Raw genomic sequence first — 23,826 nt, forward strand, 5'->3', positions numbered from 1 at the left:
TTAGCTCTACATTGTACAGTGTCCTTTTCTTTCTTCTGGGGACACTTTTAACACGTCAGATCAATAGAAGATTAATTAGTCTTTTATTTTAAAATTTGGACAATTTCCCCCACACTCGACAAGCACAAAACAAGAATAAAAGGAATTCAAAAATATGAATTTATTGAATTATTTTCATCTTAACACTTTCAAATATTCTGATGGAAAACAAAGTGGAATGTATGCTGCTATCAGTCCAATCCTGTAGGATTTATTCAGGAATGACATGAAAGCAGCTTATTTAAAAGCAGCTAATAGGATTTAAATAAAACATCTCAAAACTATATTTTTTGGTCTGAATTTTTTTTGAAAACATTGAAAGCATGATAGAATAAATTTTCACAAATCATACAGCTCACCAGGACCCTAATAGTACTGCAGATTGTTTGATTAGCCTTTTGACCCAGGTTTAAGTGTGCTAAAAGGTTTGGAGTTCCTAAGAGAGCCTGAGATCTCCTGCAGAAAAGCTATGATGTAGTGATCTTTCTCTGACTTGCGGCCATCCAAGATGACCACCAGAGTGAAGTGAGGCTCAGGCCGTGTCAGATAGTAGGTGCTTTGAACTTTATCGTCATAGAAATGCACTACTTTTTCAAGTGAATTAAGCTCAACAGCTCGATCTCCCATCATCATGATAACGTTTGGCCAATGGGTCAAAGGGCGCTCACCTGATGGCAAGGACACCACCGCAGGAAACTGCTCCACACCTTTAGGTGCTTCTCTGTAAGACTGTGGGTGATGATACCCATGCCCCTGGAAGCTCTCTGAGCCACGGTTATCAAAGACCAGAGACACATTGCTGGCATCATGTTTGCGGATGAAAGAGGAAATTTTTCCATGATAGTCTGGTGTAGTGCGGGCAGTCAGTGTTCTCATGTCAGCTGGAGTGGTTTGACGGCTCAGAGTTTCATGAAAGTAAAAGCTGAACTTGGCAAGGAGAGCTGCATAGAATCGCTGGAGCCACATGTACAAATGAGGAGGTTGTACAGCCTTCTGAGACTGGCTCCCAAAAAGATTCTTACGGGTTTCTTTTTGTTTCTGGAAAAGCTGACCCCAGGCGTTTAGTTTTGAATGGGCACCATGCAGTGTAAGCAGAGATGGCAAAAAGTGCCACTCTGATATCTGGGCCTGGCAATGAAGTAACTGGGTTACTACATCCACTTCAGTCTGAAAACCTTCCTCCAGCCGACCAACTATGGGGTGGTGAAATCTGAGGAAACACAAGACACACATGATACAAACAAGAATCTGATTATACAGTTACATTATCTATAACTGGGCATGTTATAGATGTACTATATACATACTTAGAGCTGTATTTGTGTAGGACCGTCTCCAGTGTGGTGACCAGTTCTTCTAAGTTGATGTTCTTCTGCGAACCCAGTGAAAGCATCTTTTCATAGAGATCTGCCATCTCAATGCGAGCCTGTGTGAAGTGGCACAGTTGTTCTGAGAGATGAGACGGTAGATCCTCCAGGAAAGAGGTGGAGCTGGACAGTGTGTGCCGGCCCATAGTGACAACTTTGCGCAACTCATTGAGCAAAGAAGTGTAGATTGTTCTTATGGAGTCCTTGCGACTGAAGAATGACTGTCCACCTGTTGGTAAATTAATACAACTGCAGCTATAAATAATTTCATATAAAAATAAAGTAAAATAAAAGGTGCCCTGTAAAACTTTTCTGGTGGAGGGTACTGCTTGTCCCCATGGAAATATTATTGCTTTCATGCTTTGCTTGGAATATTCACAGTAACAGTAAATGCATGTTTTACTAGGTATATTTGAGCAAGGAAAACACACAATTTGAATAAATGAGATCCGTTTAATGCAGTGGACTCAATCAGAGAAAAGTTGCAATGTGCGCCATAAAAGGTTGAGGGGGTTGTCTACACAGAGCGGACTCCTGGTCTAGAATGTTCCACAGAATGACATATCTTAGTGGAGACAAGCAGTTAGTCCCACCAGGGCTGATTACAGCTCAGATCTGTGGAGAGGAGACCAAGTAATTATACATGTTTTTCAAAGTATTTTCTGAGCATTAAAACTTCTGTAATTGAATAAATGCTACATTTAATGCCATACCATGGAAAATTCCAGGCAAAGCAAGCATCTCCATAGAAACAAATAATCTTTTTAATTTGTCACGTTATCAACAACTAGCTCCACCTGGTGCTGAAAACAAAGTACATCAACTCTTAAAGTGAAAAAGAAAACTATAAAACTAAAATATTAGTATTTAATTAAAAATAAACATACCAATTTTTTGTCCCAAAAAAGTCATGTTGTGGTAGGCCTTTTCTGCGGCGGCTAAGTGGGCCAAAGCAGCGAGCAGTGCGGCCCACATAGCTCCAGCACTCTTGTCCTTCTCCCTCTCAACATACTCCTTTGCACGATCAAAAGAAAAAATGCCGAGCTGGGTGAAAAAACTTTCCAGGATAGCTCTTTCCCGGGGAACAGGGCGCTGCTCCTCCACATCACTCATTATGGATGACAGATCTGTATTAGACTAGATTTAAACTCAACAAGCTAACATGACGAGCTAGCTAGTAAACAGCTCTCACTGTAGTATATAACTTCATATCATCATCCACAGGCCTACGATGTTTGCACTGCAATTACACTAAGCAAACATACGTAACAATGACGTGTGGCGCTAATTTTATAACTTAGAAAGACCTTAGGTTCGTTCGGGATAAGTAAGACCTGCGCAGGTCTAATCGGTGTCGATAGAGGTCGGAGTTTCTGGTTGAACACTATTGGTCTGCACGAGGCTGCTGGGCGTTGATCATCCAGACGAGGCGCAGCCAAATTCTAACGTGGTTAGTGACATGCTACAACCCACTCTCAAGAGGAACTCAAGAGGAACTCAAGAGGAACTATTCTCCTAATTTTATTTTTTGGCCTGTAGGGCTTTATTAGACAGGCAAGGAAAGTGAAATGGGGGTTGAGAGAGAAGGTAGGACATACAGCAAATGGACATGCAGTAATGTCGAGTTACAGATGGATAATCACTGGCAGCATGTTAAGATGCTAACAAGAACATCATAACTTACATGAAAGTGCCTATGACAAGTTGGACTACTCATTGAATTAAAATGCAGATAAAAATATTTTCAATTTAGCTAAAAACATAAAAAATGTATACCAGAATATCTGAGTTCCCAGACTCGATTCGCAGATTGAGAATGACTCTTGGATGAGAGTCGAAACGTTTTGTTTTTCTAAAAACAGAGTCCAGATGACTACAACTGAATCTTTTTTTATGATCCCACAATAGAATTTTACTTCCTGTTTATAATTAATGACATCTGGGTCAAAACACATCTAATGAGTTATGTATTTGACAAATAAATATATAAAAGAGGACGTTTATTTTGTTGAATTTTTTTTTTAGAAGTTCAAAATTGGTTTATTATTGTGTAAATAATGCTTAAAGGTGCCATAACGTGCTTTTTTTCACGTTTCGTAGTCTATCCTAAGTGTATAATTGATAAGGCGGGAGGGGGAGGCGGGTGGAGAGAGGGGGGAGGGGGGATGGTGACGCGTGCCTGTGATTATGACGCAGTCTTGTAGACACCCCCCGTCAGTTTGGAGATTCGAGGAAAGGAGATAGTCTGTAATATAGCTAAACACTGCGGGAATCAATCAAAAAACACTCTGGGTACATATATGAAGCATAAATAGCAATGTAAGAAGGTTAAAAGCTCTGAAAAGTCGATTTTGCATGTTATGGGACCTTTAATATTTGGATTGAATGAGTGCCCCTTGTGTGATGTCAGTTCCTGTAAATTTCTACAGATTTTTCAACTTTTCACCCAAAAAATTATATATATATATATATATATATATATATATTATATTTACAAAAGTATAAATACACCAAATAAAGTCAGAATTAGAGGCTCTTGACCCACGACACGCCGTGCTGTGTGTTACTCCTGGATTATGCTTTGGCGGCTGGTAGTTCTGGAAGTTGGGGTCCCATGTGTGTGTAGTCGACTGAACTAGCCACATCCGCTGCCCGTCAAGGGTGCGCAGCTTGCCTGACCCGCCAGCCCCACCAGCCCCGCCCACATTCTGTTCAAATGCGTATGGGTCTGGAATCCGAGTCAGAGCCAATGAAGTCGTCGGTAATCAATTTACATATCCAATCCCAGGCGGAGGTTTTAAGATAAGATATTCCTTTATTGTCCCACATGGGGAAATTTCATTTTTAACGCGTCACACTGAAGATACAGAAGTAGCGTTTTCCACCCCGTTCCAAAACATTCAAGATGGCGGACCCAGCTCATGACCGAGTGTTTACTTCTGCTCTCGCTACGGTTTGAACAATCAGGAAAGTCCGCTCTACTTGCCATGATGAACGTGCGTTAGATGTGGTTATACGAAGGGTGTCATTGTGATTCAGGAGACATTTTCTGCGTTCGGGGATGGATATTGCGGAACACGCCTTGTTGACAAGGGCTACGTAATATCCGGTTAAGCATGTTGCCTTTTTTGTGTCACTTCTGAGTTCATGTGATTGGTTCCGTCTCTGCTCTCTAAACTCCGCCCTAGAAATTGAAACGCAGCGGTCGAGCCCCAGACCCACACAGTTTTGATAAGTAGTTTGCCAAAACGTGTTGGGAACGGCTGGTCAGGAAAGTGCGCAGCAGAACTTTCTCAGTGGTAGGTGAAAGGAAAGCTGCATTTTAGGCCCATTTGATCTGCTGCGCCATAAAACGAAATCTTTAACTTTTAGGTCATGGAGGATGGGACTTACGTGCTCCGCCACCTTGCCTTTTTTATCGACCTATCTTGACTCTTGTGACTACTTTAAGGTGAATGTAACGAAGGTAATGATGGATGTGAAATTCCACTCAGACCTGTGCGCCTTTCTTTATAAAGTTTTCAATATGGTCCTGGGCCCATTACTGCCCAGATGGCATTGTTGGTCCTCCGATTTGGTTTTAACAGCTACAGCTATTAAAGTTAACACATCCTGAGATGCCACACAAGGGTACTGTTCCATCCAACTATCCATCCACAACATGGAAGCTCATGTTATGCACATTAATGAGCAAAGTACAGAAGGACATTGGCAAAGACACTAGAGGAGCCAAACACCAACTCCTGCAGAAGACTGCAGAATCCGGCACACCAACCTGTGCACTGCCTGGATTAATTATTCATTCTATAAGCCTGGTCTTAAATTAAGAGACTCTGTCTGCCTCTTTAACATGGACAGCGAGCTGATTCCATAACCTCCTACTGTGCTTTTAGAGACCCTTGGGACCACCAGAAGTCCAGTATTTTTAGAGTGAAGTGCTCTGTTTGGATGATATTGTACTATAGCATCATTGAGGTAGGATGGGGCCCTGTCATTTATGCAACGAAGGTTCCATCCCAAATCCAGCACCCTGAGACACTGTACACTAGTCAAAAGGAAGGAGGCCGTGGACATGTGAGAGTGAGAGCCACACGGAAACATCCAAGATCCGCATATAGGATAAGGCCCCAACAGATGACACGCTCAATGAATGTCTCAGACAATGGGGAACAGAGGAAGAGGTAATGGAGGAGGAAGCATAAGCCCCTACATGGGATGTATCACCGGAACATAACTGAAGTGGCTGATATCAAGAAATCCTACCAATGGCAAGAGCAAGCCAGACTGAAGGACAGCACAGAGGCCCTGATCATGGATGCACTGAAACAGGCCCTGATTACCAGAGCAATAGAGGCCCAGATCTACCACACAACGTGTAGGCTGTGCGGAGAGGCCACTGTGACAATCCAGCAGATAACTGCAGGGTGCAAGACGTGTAACCGCATAAGCCCCTCATTCATGGAGAAAGAGCAGAGTTCCCAAGTGTTAGTGGTGAGAAAGAAGTTAAGAACATGGTTAAGAAATTGTTTCAAATTAACTGGGAAGTTGCGTCATTCCTTAATTTTTACCTCTCGCTCCAAACACAGGAGTCAATTCATTACAATTATAAAAAATGTACAACAACTTTGAGACTTATCTGGAGGAAAATGATGCTGGGGAAATTTCTACGGCCATCCTTTCAGATGCTTTCAAAGCAATGGAACATTATAACTAACATTATACTGGACATTCGTAGCATGGAAAGAAATTACATTCAGACTTAGTTTGAAAATGGACAAATTTGACAGGCTGGACTAAATGGGACGTTTTCTCTGGGTTTTGTATTTTCTCTTTTTTTGCTTTGTCGTTTTTTCTCTCTGGTCTTTTTTTCTTCTTTCACAAAAAAAAGTTAAACCACTTCTAGTTCTATGGGAGAGGGTCCTTTGTGAGTATTCTCCTTGTACTTTAACATCAAAACTTATTATATAATTTTGGAATCCTCGGGTTTTAGAGCGTAATTTGATATCACAATTGTGTGTGTGTCATGTTCCTTGGGGCTTCAGGGCGTTTTTAATTACCACGAAATGTATCAAAGAGGGCAACAGTTATGTTTAAATGAAAGACTAGATTGTTTTCTATAAAATAAAACCAAACATTATGGTTAAAATCTTTATTGGATAAACTGCACACATGACCAAAACCAAAATAGGACTTTTTCTTAAGGTGCATTTTTCGACTGGGCTGATAACTGAAACTCAGAAAGGTCTGTCATACCAAAATATTAAACTTAAATGTGGACCTTTTCAAAAGTCATTGATAGCCCCTTCTCAAACTGTTCTACATTATGATGGTACGCAAACTTGTTCTAGTGGTACTTTTCAATTCTTTGATTTTCAGTCTGTTTTAGCCACAATGTTCTCCCTGGGTTAGTTGTTCAGAACATAGCAATGGTGTAGTTCAATTTCATACCTGGCTTAGCCCCAATTTAGCCTGGAATAGTCCTTTTTGAATCTGGTTGTGCGCAGAATGCTTGAGAACTGGTAATCTCCACAGTAATTATGACCCTATACATTGACTTTTTGTGTACCTTGAATATCTAACGCCCTCCTTATGAACCATAATGTGTTTTCTGTCTCACACTTTTTCCACGGGGGTGGAGCCCTTCTCTTAACACTGCCTCAAAAGAAGCACAGCATCAAAGTTTTCCTCATCATCCTCTATCTTCTTTGTAACCTACTGGGTAAGCATGTTAACTTATTATTTATTAGGTCAATTGATTTTAACAAACCTGAATAGATTTTTATTCATGATAAATATTACATACAGGCTAATATTTTTTACTGTGTTAACCTTTATGTGCTTATTAAACGTGTATTCTAATAGTGTTTTCAAGTCAACTTGGCAGGATGTCAGTTCTGCATAGTGCAGATTCTATGTGCATCAAAATCAAGATGGGCTAAGATAAAGATATTTACAAGGAATAATAATAATAATAACAAAAACAACAATAACACAATTTCAACAATATCACAATTTCTATGATGATTAGAAGTGATAATAGTGCCGTATAGATAAAAGATTTGGCTCTTTTAACAATACAGGTGGAAAACTGACTTGTGGTTGTGTTTCTTCTTACATTGAGCGTCTGTCGCTGGTCTATCGTCAGTGTAACTAAACGATTGCATGTTTCCTTTTGCTACATGTAAACCATTTCTATGTAATCAGAACCCTAACCCTAACCCTCATCTTTTTGTTGGTTTGTTTAGTTTGTTCATGGATCATATACTATGGTCTTGGAATTATTTCTAACTTTGATTCCTTTGATTTCCAAAATGTATGATAATCATTAGACTGGAGTCCCTTGGCAAGACTCTCTTGCCCTAATCATATTTTCTTCATTTTAATCTAACGCATTACGGGAATATTTAAATCTAGAAGTCTAAACCTAAATCTAAAAAAATGCCCCCTGTCGAGGCTTCCCTGCTTCATGCCAGAGTGCAAATACTTCCCTAGCAGCAAAATGGCGTTCAGCCACAAAAACATTCCACCCAGATTTAATATCGCAACTTTTGTAATACCCAATTTGAAGGTATTGACAACTATCTTGCATGACTTGAATTATGTTCTCAAATAACAATTGAATCAAGACGTGTCAATGCACCTCTAGGTTCACAGTCTGCAGCAGAACATCTGTCCATGTTGCATTATTATTAATATCTTCTTTTGTTACTTTAGACCTGTCAAGTCTGGCTGCATAACCACCATTTGCTTTTACCACAAGTAAATATATTGTCCACGTTTAAGGAGATGACAGGAGGTATGATCTGAAGTAGCAAGACTATACAAAATGTCCATATTACTTAAAGATCCATGGGCGTCGGCAGTACAGAAACAATGAATGCCAGGCATCACTCACATGGGTGAAGCTGGTATCTGGCAAAAATATTCTGCTTGATAAAATTAAGTTGTTAGTTGTTAGTTGTTTAAAGTGTCTTGATGATTCCCAAAAGCAGATTAATTATCTGACAAGTCAGCATTGAAATTGCCAATAACAAAGACACATGTTGAACTGTTATCTTCAATAAATGATTCTATGAATGCCAATTTGTTTAAAAACTCATCTTCCAGTTGAAATGACTCATAAAGCATGTGCAAGCCAATAGCCCAATCAACATTGAGTCTTAAAACTTTGACCACGGGGTCATATATAGTGTTCCAGAGAATGGCAAAACCACCAGGTATTCTACTACGGACAATTCTCATGCTGAGATCTGTGGTGGATTCACTTCCATGAAAAAGTTTTGTTTGGAGAGCCAAGTTTCTTAAAGACACAATATGTCACAGTCTTTTAACAGTGCATCAACTAGAAGACTATTTGCTTTGTCCGCACCTCCATTGCATTGCATTGTATGATAACATTTGAATCTTTGTAATACAATATCAGATAGCCTGTTCCTATTATTCACTGCTTTCACTGCTATTGGCTGCTTGAGAAAAATGATAGTTGTAGTGTAACTATGTAACTATGGTTCTATGAATCCTGGATGACCGCGGTGCTTCAAGCACTGAATGATCACTCTTTGCACATGTGCGGGTCGAGAATAAAAAACAGAAAACTCACATAGTGACCTTCCGGTGCCTCCCGTGAACCTATTTAGTCACAGGCACTGGAAGCTCAATCCCTTGAATCTTCCTACGAAAGCACGAGGATTCAGGGGGACAGAGACCTCTGGCGGTCATGTGGGATTCATAGAACCATAGTTACTCCCCTGTTGAGAGGATGGGAAACCACTGCATTCACATTATAGAACCTGGCAAAAGTAGAGGGTGATGTCCAGGATGCTGCAGCACAGATGACCTCCAGAGGAACCCCATTCATGGCAGCCCAGTAGGTAGACAAATGACACCTGACACCAGCAGGCAGTAGCTGCCCCTGTGAGGTATAAGCACATTTGATGGACTCAACAACTCACCGGGCAAGGCGTTGTGTAGCTAAAGCTTGAGCCATACGAGGGCCAAAAAAATATTTTCAGTCTGTCGGGACACCCACCACACCTGTCGAGGCACCTGAGTCAGAGTCAGAGTCAGAATCAGAATCAGAATCAGAATCAGAATCAGAATCAGAATCAGAAAAAGTTTATTACCATTGCCAATTAACCAAATTCACAAAAACTTGCTTTGGTGATTTAAAAAAAAGCAAAAGTATCCTCAAAATCCTATTATTGTACCCAAATAATTATTTTGACCAAATTCTCTTTTAATACCAAAACATTCACAATAATGCACTACATTTTGCAATGTCTAAATTATAACTAAAGTTAGAGCCCTAAAACCTGAGTCTTCATTAGGCGGACTTCGGGCCAAGTAATTTGGTCTGGCCTGCGGCCTAGTTTCGCATAAAATACATTTAAAAGAAGAAAAAAAAACAGACCAACAGGCCAAAGTGCCGTGGTTCATCTGAAACGCTGCTCTGCAAAACCACAAACGTGATGTTGCAGACACAATAAAAAACAGTTCATTCATTCTACTCTGACAATGTTCAAATCTAGGCTAAAAACATTTTTTTTTAGCTGTGCATATGACTGAAAGGATTTTATTTGCATGTTTCTCTTTTATGCCAAACTGTTTTGTGATTTCTGTATTGTCTTTGTGATTTTAATGCATTTTTCCTCTTGTGTGAAGCACCTTTCCTTGTGTACGAATTGTGCCTTACAAATAAACTTGGGGGAAATGCTTTCAGGACTGTGGAGGAATGGATTGGCTTAGTTAAAATATTAAATAATACGGACCAACTTCCGCAAACAGCATTGATGTTTTTCACTGTCGCCCTCCGAGGCAACTGCTGTTGTGATTTATGGCATTACAAATTTAGTATGAATAATTGAATATAAATTTTAAACTTGTTTGCGGAAGTTGGTCCGTCCACAAATGATTCCGCCTTTCCCATTCACTGCGAGGATCTTTTCTTGCTTTGTTTGCTTGTCGAGACGCAGCGATAGGCAATAGTTAATCATGGCTCCGGACGGCACTGGTGAGTGTGATCGTCTCTCTTCAAATTAAGTACTTGTTCAAAATAAAATAAACTCTTGCGCTTGTGTAAAACGGCCAGTTACTTATGTCTAAAAAAGGAGGCTGACGTGATATTCTCTCTCGGACTGTCTCCCACACCCCAGACAATTGTGCCATTAGCCTTTGAGACCGTATACATGTATACTAGTTTTGTATAATTTCCATTACACATTTAAACGAACGATCAAAAGTCCCTGCCTTATGCCAGGAGACGTACGTAATGAAGCTTTGCAAGTCCAACAGTGCTTCTTTTATAAGCACAGCCGTCAGACCCACAGGCAGTGAATTACATATCTGAGGGCTCATATCATTATTTCTGGGAAATTTCGCGAGAGTCTTAAAAGCATTTGTACTCATAATGTGTGTGTCTGTGAAATGTAAAAAAATAAAAAAATCTGTGTATCACATACTGTCTTTTCTAGGAGCCCTATGTGCTATTTGCTAACATGGAAAAAGATGATCTGCTGATGAAAGAGTACATCAAAATGATGACTGATATGATTGTGCTGTGTGCCACTCTGGCGCTGTCCCTTTTCTTTTGGATCCTCTCCCTCACACTCAGCACTTACTATGGTAAGCTCAGATCAGCTGTTTTGGATGGTTGGTATGAACCTTAATAACCCTCTTAAAGGACTCATTTATGTTTTTTCAGAACAAGTCCAAGTCATATGCCCTTCGCTTATTAATGTCCTACATTCTCAAATCTTTAGGACCAGTAGCAGATCTCTAAAGTAACGAATAACGAATTGTACTGCACTCAGACTTTCAGACATTTAAAAGACCCATCATTTCCAGAAATAAAAAGTATCAATCTTGTTGCTGTTAAAGTGTACTGTATATGTTTGACTATAGGCACACTGCAGCCTGTGTCCCCGTGGAGATGGTTGTTCTCCATATTGGTTCCACTTGCACTGACCATTAGAGCTGTGAAGAGGGGTAGTCTTGACTGGTCAGGAGCTCTGGGAGGTATGTATGTAGATTTGAGATTTTACTACTTCAACATTGTTAGTCTACTCTAAAGATGACCTTTTAGAAAGACCACGTGGACCACAATGTTTATACCATAGCAAAAACCTAAAATCAATTACTGCATTCCGCTTCATTCCAAAACACTGAGCTTTTTGTGGCTGTGGAGATGAAAGAGGTTTTGAATTTGTTATTAATCATGCAAACTCGAGTGGATTACCAAATGCAAAAAATGCACTGCTTATTAATTATTCGATTAGAGTAATTGTATATTTGTCTGTAAAAATATACCTCTTTGTTTTAGCTCTCCTTGTGGGCTTTGCACTGACAATGGCCAACTACAGCTTCTTCTCCTCTCTGCTGGCTTTCTTCATTACTTCATCCAAACTAACCCGCTGGGGAGGAGCAGAGAAAAAGAAAATTGATGCAGAGTATAAAGAAGGTGTGGATAGTATTATCCACCTAGCCACAAACTGTTTTGACTATATGTAAATTAATGTGTTACTTACTACAGGTGGTCAGAGAAACTGGGTTCAGGTTTTCTGTAATGGGGGTGTGCCCACAGAGCTGGCTCTACTTTATATGATAGAGGTAATCCTAAAAGTCTGTTGTTAAAGCAACTGAACATTGAGTGTATTTATGATGTGTATTTACATACTGGCTGTTGTGGTTTAGGTTGGTCCAGGTGAGATCCCAATAGACTTTGGAAAGCAATACACCGCCTCCTGGATGTGTTTGTCTTTACTGGGGGCTCTGGCCTGCAGCTCTGGGGACACTTGGGCATCTGAAGTTGGCCCAGTCCTTAGTAAGTCCAAGCCACGACTCATCACAACCTGGGAGGAGGTCCCAACAGGTAGGTCCCACTGAAACTGTTAAATGTCTCGCCTTACATGGTCAATATTAAATGTCCAAAATACAATATCCCAAGGTGTTGGTGTTTTTATATAGTACAAATATGTCTACAATTTTCTTTTCTTGGTTGAATTACAAGCACTTGATTCCATTTACCATTTGCAATCTATAGCAAAGAGTGCCTTTACAGAGTCCCGAGTCTAATGAGTAACCGACGAAGCTTTAGGGAAGCTCTTCTCAGACAATGCTATGTCTTGAGTACTGTATCCTCCAGGCACTACTGACATCCTTTTTAAGGAATTAAAGCAAGCAACGTTTTGCTGGAATTTTGGTATGCCATTTGTTTAAAGTCATCCTCTTTTTGTCCGAGAGAGGCAATTTAATCATAACAGTGTAACATACTGGGAGGCTGGGACATGAATTCATTTGCTAAATTCCTTGAGCATTGATTTATCTGCTTTTCTATTTTGTGGTCACCCATTGAAGCAACTGATGATTTTGGGCGTGCCATACATACTGTATACATGTATAAAGCTGCCATACTTCCCCTTCCTTTCCTAACTGGCCTGACCATAAGCCATTTCAAAGAAGAACGTTTTAAGCCTGGTCTTAACTGAAGAGACTGTGTCAGCCTCTTTAACATGGACAGGAGCAGATTCCATAGGAGCTAAATGCTCTACCTCCTACTGTGCTTTTAGAGACTCTTGGGACCACCCTAAGGCCAGCATTTTGAGAGCGAAGAGCTCTGTTTAGATGATATGGTACTATAGCATCTTTGAGGTATGGGGCCATGTAATTTATGGCTTTATAAGTCAAGAGTAGGCAGCGGCGGCTGGTCCATTAAGGGCGCTGGGGCGCCGCCCCCCGTCAGCCAAGTACATAAATGTTTTTGTGTCTAAAAACAATATAATTTCTTCAGAATTATGTTATATTCTTATTATTTTAAATGTGTAAAAGAATAACATATCTATATATATGTATGATACTGTGTCTGCACGCCGTGTGGTCTGCTGCGTGGCGCAGCCCGCTTCACTTTTCTACGTACTCGTTGGGCTGTTTGAAAAGCGCCCCTGAGCTCCATAGAAAAGCAATGGGGATTTTTAGCCAATCAAATCACAATCAAAATAGACTACGTCACTATGGGAAATGCCATAGGAAAATAGCGACTGAGGGGCGCTTTCTCCACAGCCTATTTCAGCGTAGTAGTTACGCCATGGAGCTCCATGGTAGGACGGTGTTTACGAGGCATGTGCGTGCGCCGTACGCGGAAGTGCCACACGCTGTGTTTTCCGTGTTTACGTCTTAAAACTGCAACTACAGACGTCTGTTACAAAAGGTACATCCAAAACGATTCAGAATGAGCTACTCAACTGTTTGCTGGCTTTATTCGAGTTGAAGTGAAATCGGCTGATTTCATATCAAGCCGAGCAGAGTCATGTGATCTGTCAAACTTCCGTTACCTTGACAACAAACACACTAAAGAGGTTTTTTTTTTGTTTATTACTTGCATAAGGCTAACGTTAAGCATTAAGTATCGCTTAACTTCTATTCATAAAAATATGCTTTTGTTATTAGAAAACCTATGAAAGAATTCTATAATGACATGTCTTTAAGAACAACTTTCCATACAGCAATAATGTCTGATTATTAAATATAAAAAAATGTTACACATGTAGTTCAGGGTAACTAAGGCCACTTAGAAGCTGTTTTATAAAACGGGCACAATCAATTGTTTGTGTTTTTATTTCCTCTTAATGTAGTAATTGTTACTATGCACTATAATGAACAGTATCACTGAGATTTTTGATTTGCTCTTTTCAATCTGATATTTTATAAAGTGTAAAATATAATTTAATGTCAAATGTATTTTCTCACAAAAGGTATCTGCCTCTAAGTCATTGTATTATCATTAACAAAAGCGGAAACAAAGTTTTTACTTAATTAATTCAGTTGTAAATGTGTGAACGAGAGCTTCTGGTCAAATAAGACTCCAAGGTTTCTTGCTGTAGAAGTGGAGGCTACATTGACAATGTCCAATCTTCATCCGTCTAATTGTATCTACGGTAATCGTTCAAGAGAGCTAAAAACATGATCACAAACCTGTGGACCAGGCAGCAGGAGCATAAATACTAAGCATACAGATCTTAATATCCCCAAAAACCAAGAAGACTGCTCAATGGTCACATTTGTGAAAAAGCCCCTAAGGCACGGGTCTAACTCATTTTGGGTTGCAGGCCAAAATTTAAAAAATAAAATAACATTTATATTAAACCATTTTTCAAAATTACGTTGTCACATTAGTGTGGACCGAGGACTCAGGGATGTAGGGCTCAAAGCAGCTTCATGTTAATACTTTTATTACACTGCAGGTTGTCCAGGTTTTGCACTTGTTTAGATGTTTTTCTCACAGAGCTGTCATCACAGAAATTAGTTTTCTTATTGTTAGCTCCACATTAGCGCCACTTTCCCGTCCACACACCCGTCTCTCTGTGGTGAAGTTGATTGGATATTTGACAAATATCCAGATATAAATCTTTAGTTATTATTTAGGGACTGTCAACAAATTACTTGGCAGGAAAGTAATCCTACCAAGTAATTTCTTTACGGTTCCTAAATAAAAACGAATACTGTATCTGCCAAATATCCAACCAACTTCACCATGGTCCCAGTCCCCACTCATGCCTCTCTGCGGAAGTCAAGTCTGTGCAGTAAATAGAGGTGGAGGAGACGAGAAACGTAGTAGCTGCTGCAAAGGGTTATGGGACTCTGTTCTAGCAGTAAAAACGCTGTATATCGATCGGAAATGAATGAATATAAATTAGATATGTTTTGCCCGTGGGCTGAAAGCACCCCTGCTCTAAGGAGATATGTAAACACTTGTGATTCCACTGATCAACATCTAACGGGCAGATGCAAAACTAACGAGCACAGACAAACCCAGTCATCGGTTCATGGACGGATTCTCTATTTTAAGGATTGCCTTCACTCCTATTTCAAACAATCCCTTCTCTATCCCTAAAATCTGCACCTCGCCATCTTAAAAAAATTATCAAACTAGGAACAAATACGCAAAATGACTAGTCAAATCTGAAATATAATTGTGTTAAAAAATATAGGGACTTTCATATGGACTTTAAGGCGGATGATTGTAAACCTGAATATGAATGCCTTCTGTGTCGAGACAGTGTTTTGTGGACTTGGTTTCCCCAATGTAATGCTCCTTGCAGCCTTCTTTACAATACCAGTGCCTTGTTTTTGTGAGCATCCCTGGCATGAACCAGTTTCTTTTATAGTGTTCGCTAGTTTAAAGTATACAGGAATGTCATGTCGGTGTAATCCCTCATTCGTCTAGGAGTGTTCCATTGTAGAAAAAGATGCAGTTTTGGTCACTGTTTTGACTTTCATTCAAAAGTAATTCTCAATCTGCAAAGCTAGTCCGATAACTCAGATTTTAATCCTACTCTGGGCTGCATATGCCTCCTGGTAAAAGCAGTGACAGCAAACAATATTGTATGGCCCATTACAGGCCTTTTTTCATAATCAGTTTTTGATGAAAATACAAGCCCTGATAGGTCTGTCATATAAGTTGTTGTTTTTTTCTTTTTCTCTCGGTCGAAGGCTTTATTTGTTAGGACAACTGTAGCGTGAAAGGGGGAGAGAGGGTATAGACAGTCAGCAAATGTCGAGAGCTGGACTCCTGTCCACAACATTACGGCGACAGAAACAACACTTGTGCAATGCTCTTAGGCACTGCACCACCAGCAATAAGAAATTGTGCTAAACCTGTTGAAACAGTCTGTATTATAATGCAATTTTGAAGGCTTGTTCTGTTCCCCTGAAAGGCACTAATGGAGGAGTTACCCCCATAGGACTGGTTGCCAGTTTTTGTGGTGGACTGGCAGTTGGCGCAGCATACTTTGTCACACAGCTTCTGTTTGTTGACGACCTTCACCTGGCTGACCCTCAGTGGCCTGTCCTTGTGTACGGAGGCGTGGCTGGATTGCTGGGCTCCATGCTCGACTCTTTCCTTGGCGCTAACATGCAGTACTCTGGTACGAACCTCTGCCATGTTGCCATTATTAAATGCTTAGTTGAACTAATCATTGCATCTCCACTTCCTTTTTTTCCCCACAGGTTTTGACTCAAGCATTGGAAAAGTTGTAAGTTATGAGTCCGCCACAACACGGCACATTTGTGGAAAACCAATTCTAGACAACAATGCAGTGAACTTGTTCTCCTCAGTTCTTATTGCACTCATATTGCCTGGGTTAGCCTGGGGAGCATGGCCGCGGTAGAAAAATGTATGTTATGGTGTTATTTATAGTAATTATTACATATTGAATCATAAAACATGTAGTTGGCCCTTAATCAAAAACAAATCTGAAGTACTTTTAATCTACACGGTTGTCTTTCTGAAGCTATAAATTCAGTATACTGTGGCCTGCGAAAGTATTCGTACCCCTGAAACTATTCCACATTTTGTAATGTCATGACCACAAACTTAAATTGTATTGGCATTTTCCTTTCACTTGTGTGCCACTTTGTGTTGCTTTTTACCAGAAAATGCCAATACAATTCTTTTTTTTTTAAGTTTATGGTTGTGACGTGGCAAAATGTGGAAAAGTTCCAAGGGTACTCAAATATATTTGTAGTGGTATTCCACCAGTAAAAATATTTTTGGAAGGTATTTTTATCTACTTAGAAAGTAAGTATAAGCTTGATACCCTTTTTAAAAATGTAGCGAACCATAAACTGATTCCCTACAAAAATAACGGAAGTTTGTACTTTTTTCAAAAGCAAAATGTATGTTTATTACTGTTTGTCTGCCAGACCTATTCCTACAACCACCTTGCAGTATTTGTCTACATAGGTATGTAATTTTATTGTAATATATGCCTGGAAAACATGAAGACAATTCTGAACCCACACTGATAATTAAACCTTGATACTTGACTGAAGTTCTTTATTTTATTAAATGTGTGTCTGGGAGAAAAGGCACTAAACCAAATCTTTAAGTTTGACATTGAATAAAGGGTGACAGATGATTATTTACACAAAGCAGTCAAACAAACTTGGTACACATGACCGCAGCTGCATTTCCAGTTTTTATGAAACATCATACTTCCGATTATCTTTGCATTCAATGTTTTAAATGTTCCATGCCTTCATTTTACCATAAACTAGAAATAAATAAAAGGGGAATACATCGTTTACCTTTCAATCTTCTATTCAGATATCCTTCCCTAAAAAAATTGTTGGTACAAAAATGATAAGTTATTATATACAATAAAGTTGTGTGTTTAAAGCTAATCATTTGAAATGTTGATTGCAGAGTCCACATGGGAACTTGAAATATATTCTCAAAAACTAAGACTTATTTAATACATTTGATGATTAACTATTTCCCATTAAACCACTGGTACATTTTATTTAAATTGATCTTCTGCAACAAGTGAAAATGAACTACTTTTGATGTGTTTAATAAAGTACTTGTTAGCTCATTTTTTATATTTTTATTCACTTGGGTTTGTTCACTCATTTTAAATAAAATGTACAACATTGTGGGGCTTTTTGTGTGAACAACATGAAGAGACCCAGTTGTTTCCTTTTCTGTTTTGCAAAGAGGCAGGATGCCAGGTAAGAGTCTGTGGTGATTGAAGAGCTTTTGTTTAGTAGTGCTTTGCCAGTTCACAGTTCATCTTTGAAGTATCCAAGCTTGGCTAAGGACATTTCTCTGCGGAGCTGCATCACCTCCCAAAACATCTGCTCAGCTGCAAAACAAACCAAATCCAATATTTTATAGAAATGCTCAAGATGGAATAAAAATTGCAATAATTGTTCTCCACCACAAATTTAATGACACATTATTAATCATACTATATTTTAAAATCATAACGTCTTACCATCCTGCTGCTTCACCAGTCCTTGGTGAATATATCGAACATAAGTGAAGAAGTTGCACACCGCTGTGATCTACATAAAATTAAAATAACGATTTTAGATGTTCACTGTATGTTTCAAAACCATACTATTAAATAATGCAAATGCCTTACTGTAGTTGCAATGTAAATTTGCATAGAAACATGACAAATACTGTATACTCACTCTGTATCTACAATAGGGAGACACATAGTAGTAGTTGGATGAATCTCCAAATTTGATTCTGTGCTTACAGGTTTTGGTCTGACCACTCAAGGCGCATTTTCTATAAAGACAAACAAAACATTGAGTTTTAGCCCCGACTTTGATTTTGAAGGTACAGGCAGGGGACTAAAATAAGTACGAGAGGAAGCAGAGTCAGGATAGATTAAGGTTGGGATGCCCCATGGTAGTAACCTGGAACAGATGGACTAAAGAGGTTGGGATGTGAGGAGCAGCTGAGGAGAGACTTAAAATGCAGATGACAGACTTACGTGACAAGCTCAGCCAATCGCCCACTAAAGAGGAAGAGTGGAGGAAGATGGATAGAGGTTGAAGGAGTGAAAGCCAGCAGGAGTGCTTGTGTGTGAGTGAGTCTTACTTTGGTCCACCGCACTCCACCGCTGAAGCCTTGACCACAGGTAAGGGCTGGAAACCCACTGGCTCCACGCTGAGAGTGTTCTGCTCCACGGCCTCGAGAATGGCTGCACCCAGCTGTCAAAGACCAACGGAGAACAGCAGAATGTGTACCTGGACTACCATTTGCTCGCTTTTATTGTTCATAGCCTGTGAATTTTGTTCACCGACGATGGCAATAAACCTTCTCCGATTCATACAGCATAATGTGCAGTCAAATTACACGCAGTCCTACTGTTAAAGAATTAGTAAGTGAATTTGTGTAACAAGTGGTAAGACATACCTCGCCCTTGTTGAAAGTGAGACATGGGTAAATGTCCTCACGATAAATTTTCTCCAAAAAGTTGCAGTTTCGGTCCAGCGTTGGATCCTCCTTCCACAGTTTGAATTCATTGAACAACAGACTGTCCACCTACACGTTTGACACAGGAAAACAACACACAAATTAAAGTGAATAAACAGCAGACATCTTGCCATCTTTCAATACAACCAACAAACCTCTCTACACTCTCGGACTATGGGTTGTGTCGCTGATGGATCCGGCTGTGTGCCCAGAATGGCAGAGGAAGTACTCTTGTTCCTACTGTGCCCCTTTCTGAACGGCGTCTTTCCCACACTGGAGGGGAGTTCGCCCACAGGGGAAGTTGGAGAAGAGAGAACCAGGGTCTTCAACGCCTGCACCTCCGCCTGGAGGACGTCAATCTACAAAGCAAAAGAGACAGAAATGAGCTCAGAGTTACACATTTTCTAAATAAAATAATTGATTTTAAAACAAATATGTATAACGTTACCTTGCCCAAAGCTTCTTTCAATTGTTTCTCAGCGTTGGCCTGTTTAATATTTGCTTCTCTGACCATCTTGTGGGCCTCCTGGAAAACATCCGGCAAGTAAGTTTTTTGCCTCTCAAACTATAAAATGTCCTTTCATTTAGTTTATTTTTAAAAGATACCATAAGTAAAAATTGTATACAAAAACTACAACAACCCACACAATCCCATATCCATCCACGGCTACAAAACGGGAAAACAAAAAACCCATTTTCTGCTTACGAGTAGTCAGTGAAAAAGTGCTTATGAGAAAAGAAAAATAATGTTTGATTTTAAGCAGCTTATTGGGAGCGGCATGAGAGACACGGGTGAGTGGCAGACCGACCTGGAAGAGGCTGGCGGTGAGCTCCTCCAGCTCCTGGCCAAGCTGGTCTCTGACTTTAGACAACCTTTCACACTCCTCATCCTTCAACAGCAGCTCCTTTCTCACACACATGCGCACAAACACACACGCACGCACATGCACAAACAAAAACAACAACAAAAGACATCCAGCAAATGAATATATCATGCATGGCAACAAATTAAACTAATGAATAAATTAAAATAAAATATGTCTCAGCACAAATAATTAAAGCAAAAACTTTTGAAGTAACACAATCAGCCTAAATAATTCCAGTCATCTCAGTTTATGACATTTTGCAGACCCACAATCAATAAAGTAATTTTCTGAATAAGCCATGACCAGTGACCATGTATCAGTGTGTCCTACCCTTTGGGCCTTTGCTAGTTCCTCCTTTAACCTCTCGTATCCCTTCTCTCTGACTTCCATTACAGAGGGGCTATGGAGCCGAGCGAAACTGTCACTCAAAGCACTACACTCCTCACCCTCGTCTCCGTCTGCACAGTCTGCCTCCAGGCCTGGAACACTACAACACAAACATTATTCATGTTAAGGACTATACACTCCAAGTTTAGTTGTAGTTGCCTTTTACCTTCCATTGTGGCGCGGTGTCGAGTAAACGGGCTGTGTGGGGAGCTGATCTGCTTGCAGGGAGGAGGGAAGACCAGAAGGGGGCGCGCCAAGCGACTGTGTGCGATAAAGGGAGGTCGGAGGAGCACTGTGGCGGGCATGAGGGCGCTGCTCAGCTTGGTTCTACACACAACAATACAATGTCACACAACATAACTTTTAAAAGCAAACACTTGCATAAAAAAGGGCCTTTCTTGCAGCCTGGAGGTACCTGAAGGTCAGGGGTGGTGGGTGAAGCCAGGTTCACTTCATGAAACCCCTCCAGAGGTTCTGCATCGCTCTGACTGCTGCTGCAGGCCATGGCAGCAACTCTTTGACATCATACACACTGTAATTTCATGGTGTCATTCTCAGATAAATAATATCTATACATAATGTAACCAATCAAGTACAGAATGAGTTTACAACCTTTTGTCATCACAAACGACTCACAAGTGTTCTGTGTTGCCATACACATAATTCAGAATGAGGATGCGTGTAGGTAATGCTTGTATCTGCTTACCATAGTGTGGAGAAAGCTGAACAGGTCGAGAGTGTCTATTCCAGCATCAGGCCACAAGTGACAAACCAGCTCATGGATGAATGCATGCCCTCAACACAAGCTGAAAACCAAGAATGACAAAATAATACCATTATAAAGCAACTTGTCCAGCATCAAAAGCTCAATGGAAAAGACTAATGGGATGATTTGCTTGTGGTGTAAAATATGACGCAAACAGACAGACATTTAATTTGCAGACAAAACAGGACAGAATGATCTTCATTAACTCAGCTGCTTTAAATATGTAGCTTTTAATATCCAGACTGGTTTTCTATAAATAATTGCCACCTTTGTCCTTTTGTTGTTGTAGTTAACCAGTCTTTTGTTTTGCCTCCTCCTTAAGGGAAGGTTTGGTTCAATAACACACTTGTTCAACCAGGTCCAGCAAAGTTTCACTGTGTATCCAAGGAGTGCGTCATCAAAATGTCAACAAAACAGAATTCAGACAAACATTTGCTGTCCCTGGGAAATATGAGAGAGTGCATTGTTGCTAAAACAACTTAAATGCAACAAATGTATTATTGAAATTATTTCAGTGAGTCAAATTAAGTAAAAATCTCTTAATCACAGACAAATGGCGAGGTAAAGGCTGATTGACTGATCATTCAAATGTAATCAGTTAGCAAAATAATCATTATTACTCCTCATCAGAAACCATGGGGAGCAGAAACCTTCAACAAACTTAAGTTGTTGTTTCCCGTTGCTACAGTGACGTCAAAAAGGTTAATGAACGTTTAATGGTCTAGAAGACTCTAGTCGTTTACCCAGAAGGCCCTTTTTGGGACACGGGAATGGCAACACTCAATGACGACCGCTCCTCACCTGCCCGCCAGATCCCATGCCTCTCATCGCCATAGCGACCATGGCTGAAAAGCTTTCACTGGTAACCCGACCCTCTGAGGGATGCTGGGTAAGGCTCCTCTTACTCCGTCACTCAGGGTGCTCCTGTGTGTTGGTTAAAATCTGAAGATGCTAAACTAATTCACCAACCGATCTAAACCAAAGCACGTCAGCGGGCCTGTCAAGAGCATTACTATATCGACTCATCTTTCATCGTGAGAGAGGGAATTACGGTTTACATTTTGGGTGTGAAGATTTTAGTTTTGACTTGTACTGGGTTGAATAAGTAACTTGACTAGTAACTATGACTCATTATTGTTCCGTTCTGTGTTTTTGTTATTGTTGTTGCAGCTCATTCCTTTTAACAAAACTTTGAAAGTGCTTCACAGGGATCATCTTGCACTGTAGTTATTGCGCCAGTGGTCTCAATATTATCATGTATTGTGATATTTTCTGTGGTAATATGTGTTGTTGCGACAGTGGCAGGCCTACACTTTTGACTCGACACCATTGCATTTTGATCATTAAAGCGTTTTAATGTTGCACACAGAAAAGCCAGTCAAATTAAGGATAATAACTGGAAGAAAAAATAAAATACTTCCTCCATGGGGCTGCCAGATGAATACATTTGCCTATACAGTGAAAAAGAGATGCCTGAATCTATGCAGGTGTCCTTTGTGACTGTTTTAGAGTCAGTTTGTTCCACAGAGGATGTCATAATAACACAGTCTGATACCTGACACTGAGCACATTAAAGATGCAGGGAAGCCTTCGCACTGTCTCTTTAGATTACTTTGTAAACGAGACAGCACTGTTGGTTATGTTGAGTTTGGAGCCAAGCTAAACACGGGCGACATCGTCTGCAGAAAGAAAACGAACACATTTGTGCCCGTCACACCTAAATAAACGGTTAATGTAAACAAGGAGGATCGCAGTTGGAGTGGCATATTTGGAGCAGACTGAAATCGACTAGGAATGGGATAAGGAAGGACAGTGTCTGCTGAAATACAGGCTCATTTGAAGATGATATTGTTGTGCATATTTCTAACAATAAATGTAAAATATTCAGACAAATGAGTATAAAAACAATCCAGCGACCAAAGGTGCGCTCGCCTTTAATGCATTAACAGTTGCTAGCATATGTAGCTAGCAGGCTAATCCGCTTCTAAACTAGGTAAATAAATGAACATAACGACAAAGACACGCGTGTATAAGTGACTTACCTGCGGCTGTGCGAATATCGAACAAAAAGCACGAACACGTTAAAAAGCTGCGTGTTTTGATGAAGAGAAAAAGGCTCAAGTCCGATGACAGGAGATGCGTTTGCGGACACCTCGGAACATTCAGCTCCGTAGTGTGTCGCTGTAGCGTCTGGACGGAAACTCTCGCCCCCAAGTGGATAATAGGAAAATACAGCACAACGATGTTCGAAGGATTTTTGGTACATTTACGTCACATCTTCTAAATACAACACATTTTCTATCATTTTTGTCACTTTGCCACATTCGTTTTCCCCTTCTTTGCTTTAGTTTCTTTGTAACGGACCAGCACGTGAAAACAGAAATAAATCAGATTACTTGTATAGATGTTACTGTTGACATTGCATCTCAATAATCGGATAATTATAGAACAAAATCTGTTAATCTGTTTTTTGGAGCGCATATAATTGTAAACATAGACAATGTGATTAATTTCTGATTGCTTATAACCTTGCAGGTATTTGACAAGGAAAAATACGATAAAATATTAATTATTTCAAAATAAATGTACTTTATCGTGCAATCACTACTCAAAAATACTGTAAATAAGTGTTTTTGA

At 40.0% G+C, this 23,826-nt stretch overlaps 3 protein-coding genes across 5 annotated transcripts; 1 reads left to right on the forward strand and 2 right to left on the reverse strand.

The window, feature by feature from the left end:
• Positions 1-341: 341 nt before the first annotated feature.
• Positions 342-2,732, reverse strand: kics2 (KICSTOR subunit 2). Its single transcript, XM_072454102.1, has 3 exons — positions 2,294-2,732; positions 1,347-1,635; positions 342-1,249 (listed from the first exon to the last, which is right to left on the reverse strand). The coding sequence occupies exons 1-3, from the start codon at positions 2,517-2,519 to the stop codon at positions 430-432; spliced, it is 1,335 nt and encodes a 444-aa protein (XP_072310203.1). The 5' UTR covers positions 2,520-2,732; the 3' UTR covers positions 342-429.
• A 7,630-nt stretch (positions 2,733-10,362) lies between these two features.
• tmem19 (transmembrane protein 19) lies at positions 10,363-16,813 on the forward strand. The gene is made up of 8 exons (XM_072453848.1): positions 10,363-10,416; positions 10,877-11,027; positions 11,307-11,420; positions 11,725-11,862; positions 11,935-12,011; positions 12,096-12,273; positions 16,115-16,324; positions 16,407-16,813. The coding sequence occupies exons 2-8, from the start codon at positions 10,901-10,903 to the stop codon at positions 16,565-16,567; spliced, it is 1,005 nt and encodes a 334-aa protein (XP_072309949.1). The 5' UTR covers positions 10,363-10,416; positions 10,877-10,900; the 3' UTR covers positions 16,568-16,813.
• A 1,057-nt stretch (positions 16,814-17,870) lies between these two features.
• On the reverse strand, positions 17,871-23,374 carry rab3ip (RAB3A interacting protein (rabin3)). Of its 3 annotated transcripts, XM_072453845.1 has the most exons (14): positions 23,232-23,374; positions 21,130-21,229; positions 20,839-20,955; positions 20,590-20,750; positions 20,367-20,523; positions 19,980-20,075; positions 19,619-19,696; positions 19,326-19,529; positions 19,111-19,239; positions 18,793-18,905; positions 18,686-18,709; positions 18,378-18,477; positions 18,176-18,245; positions 17,871-18,043 (listed from the first exon to the last, which is right to left on the reverse strand). In XM_072453845.1, the coding sequence occupies exons 3-14, from the start codon at positions 20,926-20,928 to the stop codon at positions 17,961-17,963; spliced, it is 1,305 nt and encodes a 434-aa protein (XP_072309946.1). In that variant the 5' UTR covers positions 20,929-20,955; positions 21,130-21,229; positions 23,232-23,374; the 3' UTR covers positions 17,871-17,960. The 3 variants fall into 3 exon arrangements, with proteins under 3 accessions (XP_072309946.1, XP_072309948.1, XP_072309947.1); XM_072453847.1 differs by lacking the exon at positions 19,980-20,075; XM_072453846.1 differs by lacking the exon at positions 18,686-18,709 and having other exon boundaries at positions 23,232-23,373.
• Positions 23,375-23,826: the final 452 nt, after the last annotated feature.

The sequence above is a fragment of the Eucyclogobius newberryi genome, unplaced genomic scaffold (genome assembly GCF_026437365.1).
Source record: "Eucyclogobius newberryi isolate DKJ021-1_F unplaced genomic scaffold, fEucNew1.0.hap1 SCAF_2, whole genome shotgun sequence".
NCBI classification, from domain to species: Eukaryota; Metazoa; Chordata; class Actinopteri; order Gobiiformes; family Gobiidae; genus Eucyclogobius; species Eucyclogobius newberryi.

What these genes read in the sequence shown, in the direction of transcription:
- tmem19 (XM_072453848.1), top strand. Translation starts at nt 10,901, where the DNA reads ATGGAAAAAGATGATCTGCTGATGAAAGAGTACATCAAAATGATGACT. An exon ending in CACACTCAGCACTTACTATG is followed by an intron (nt 11,028 to 11,306) that starts GTAAGCTCAGAT and finishes GTTTGACTATAG; the next exon opens with GCACACTGCAGCCTGTGTCC. An exon ending in CTGGGAGGAGGTCCCAACAG is followed by an intron (nt 12,274 to 16,114) that starts GTAGGTCCCACT and finishes TTCCCCTGAAAG; the next exon opens with GCACTAATGGAGGAGTTACC.
- kics2 (XM_072454102.1), bottom strand. Translation starts at nt 2,519, where the DNA reads ATGAGTGATGTGGAGGAGCAGCGCCCTGTTCCCCGGGAAAGAGCTATC. An exon ending in TTTTTTGGGACAAAAAATTG is followed by an intron (nt 1,636 to 2,293) that starts GTATGTTTATTT and finishes ATTTACCAACAG; the next exon opens with GTGGACAGTCATTCTTCAGT. An exon ending in CTACACAAATACAGCTCTAA is followed by an intron (nt 1,250 to 1,346) that starts GTATGTATATAG and finishes GTGTTTCCTCAG; the next exon opens with ATTTCACCACCCCATAGTTG.
- rab3ip (XM_072453845.1), bottom strand. Translation starts at nt 20,928, where the DNA reads ATGGCCTGCAGCAGCAGTCAGAGCGATGCAGAACCTCTGGAGGGGTTT. An exon ending in ACACCGCGCCACAATGGAAG is followed by an intron (nt 20,524 to 20,589) that starts GTAAAAGGCAAC and finishes TTTGTGTTGTAG; the next exon opens with TGTTCCAGGCCTGGAGGCAG. An exon ending in AACTAGCAAAGGCCCAAAGG is followed by an intron (nt 20,076 to 20,366) that starts GTAGGACACACT and finishes TGTGTGAGAAAG; the next exon opens with GAGCTGCTGTTGAAGGATGA.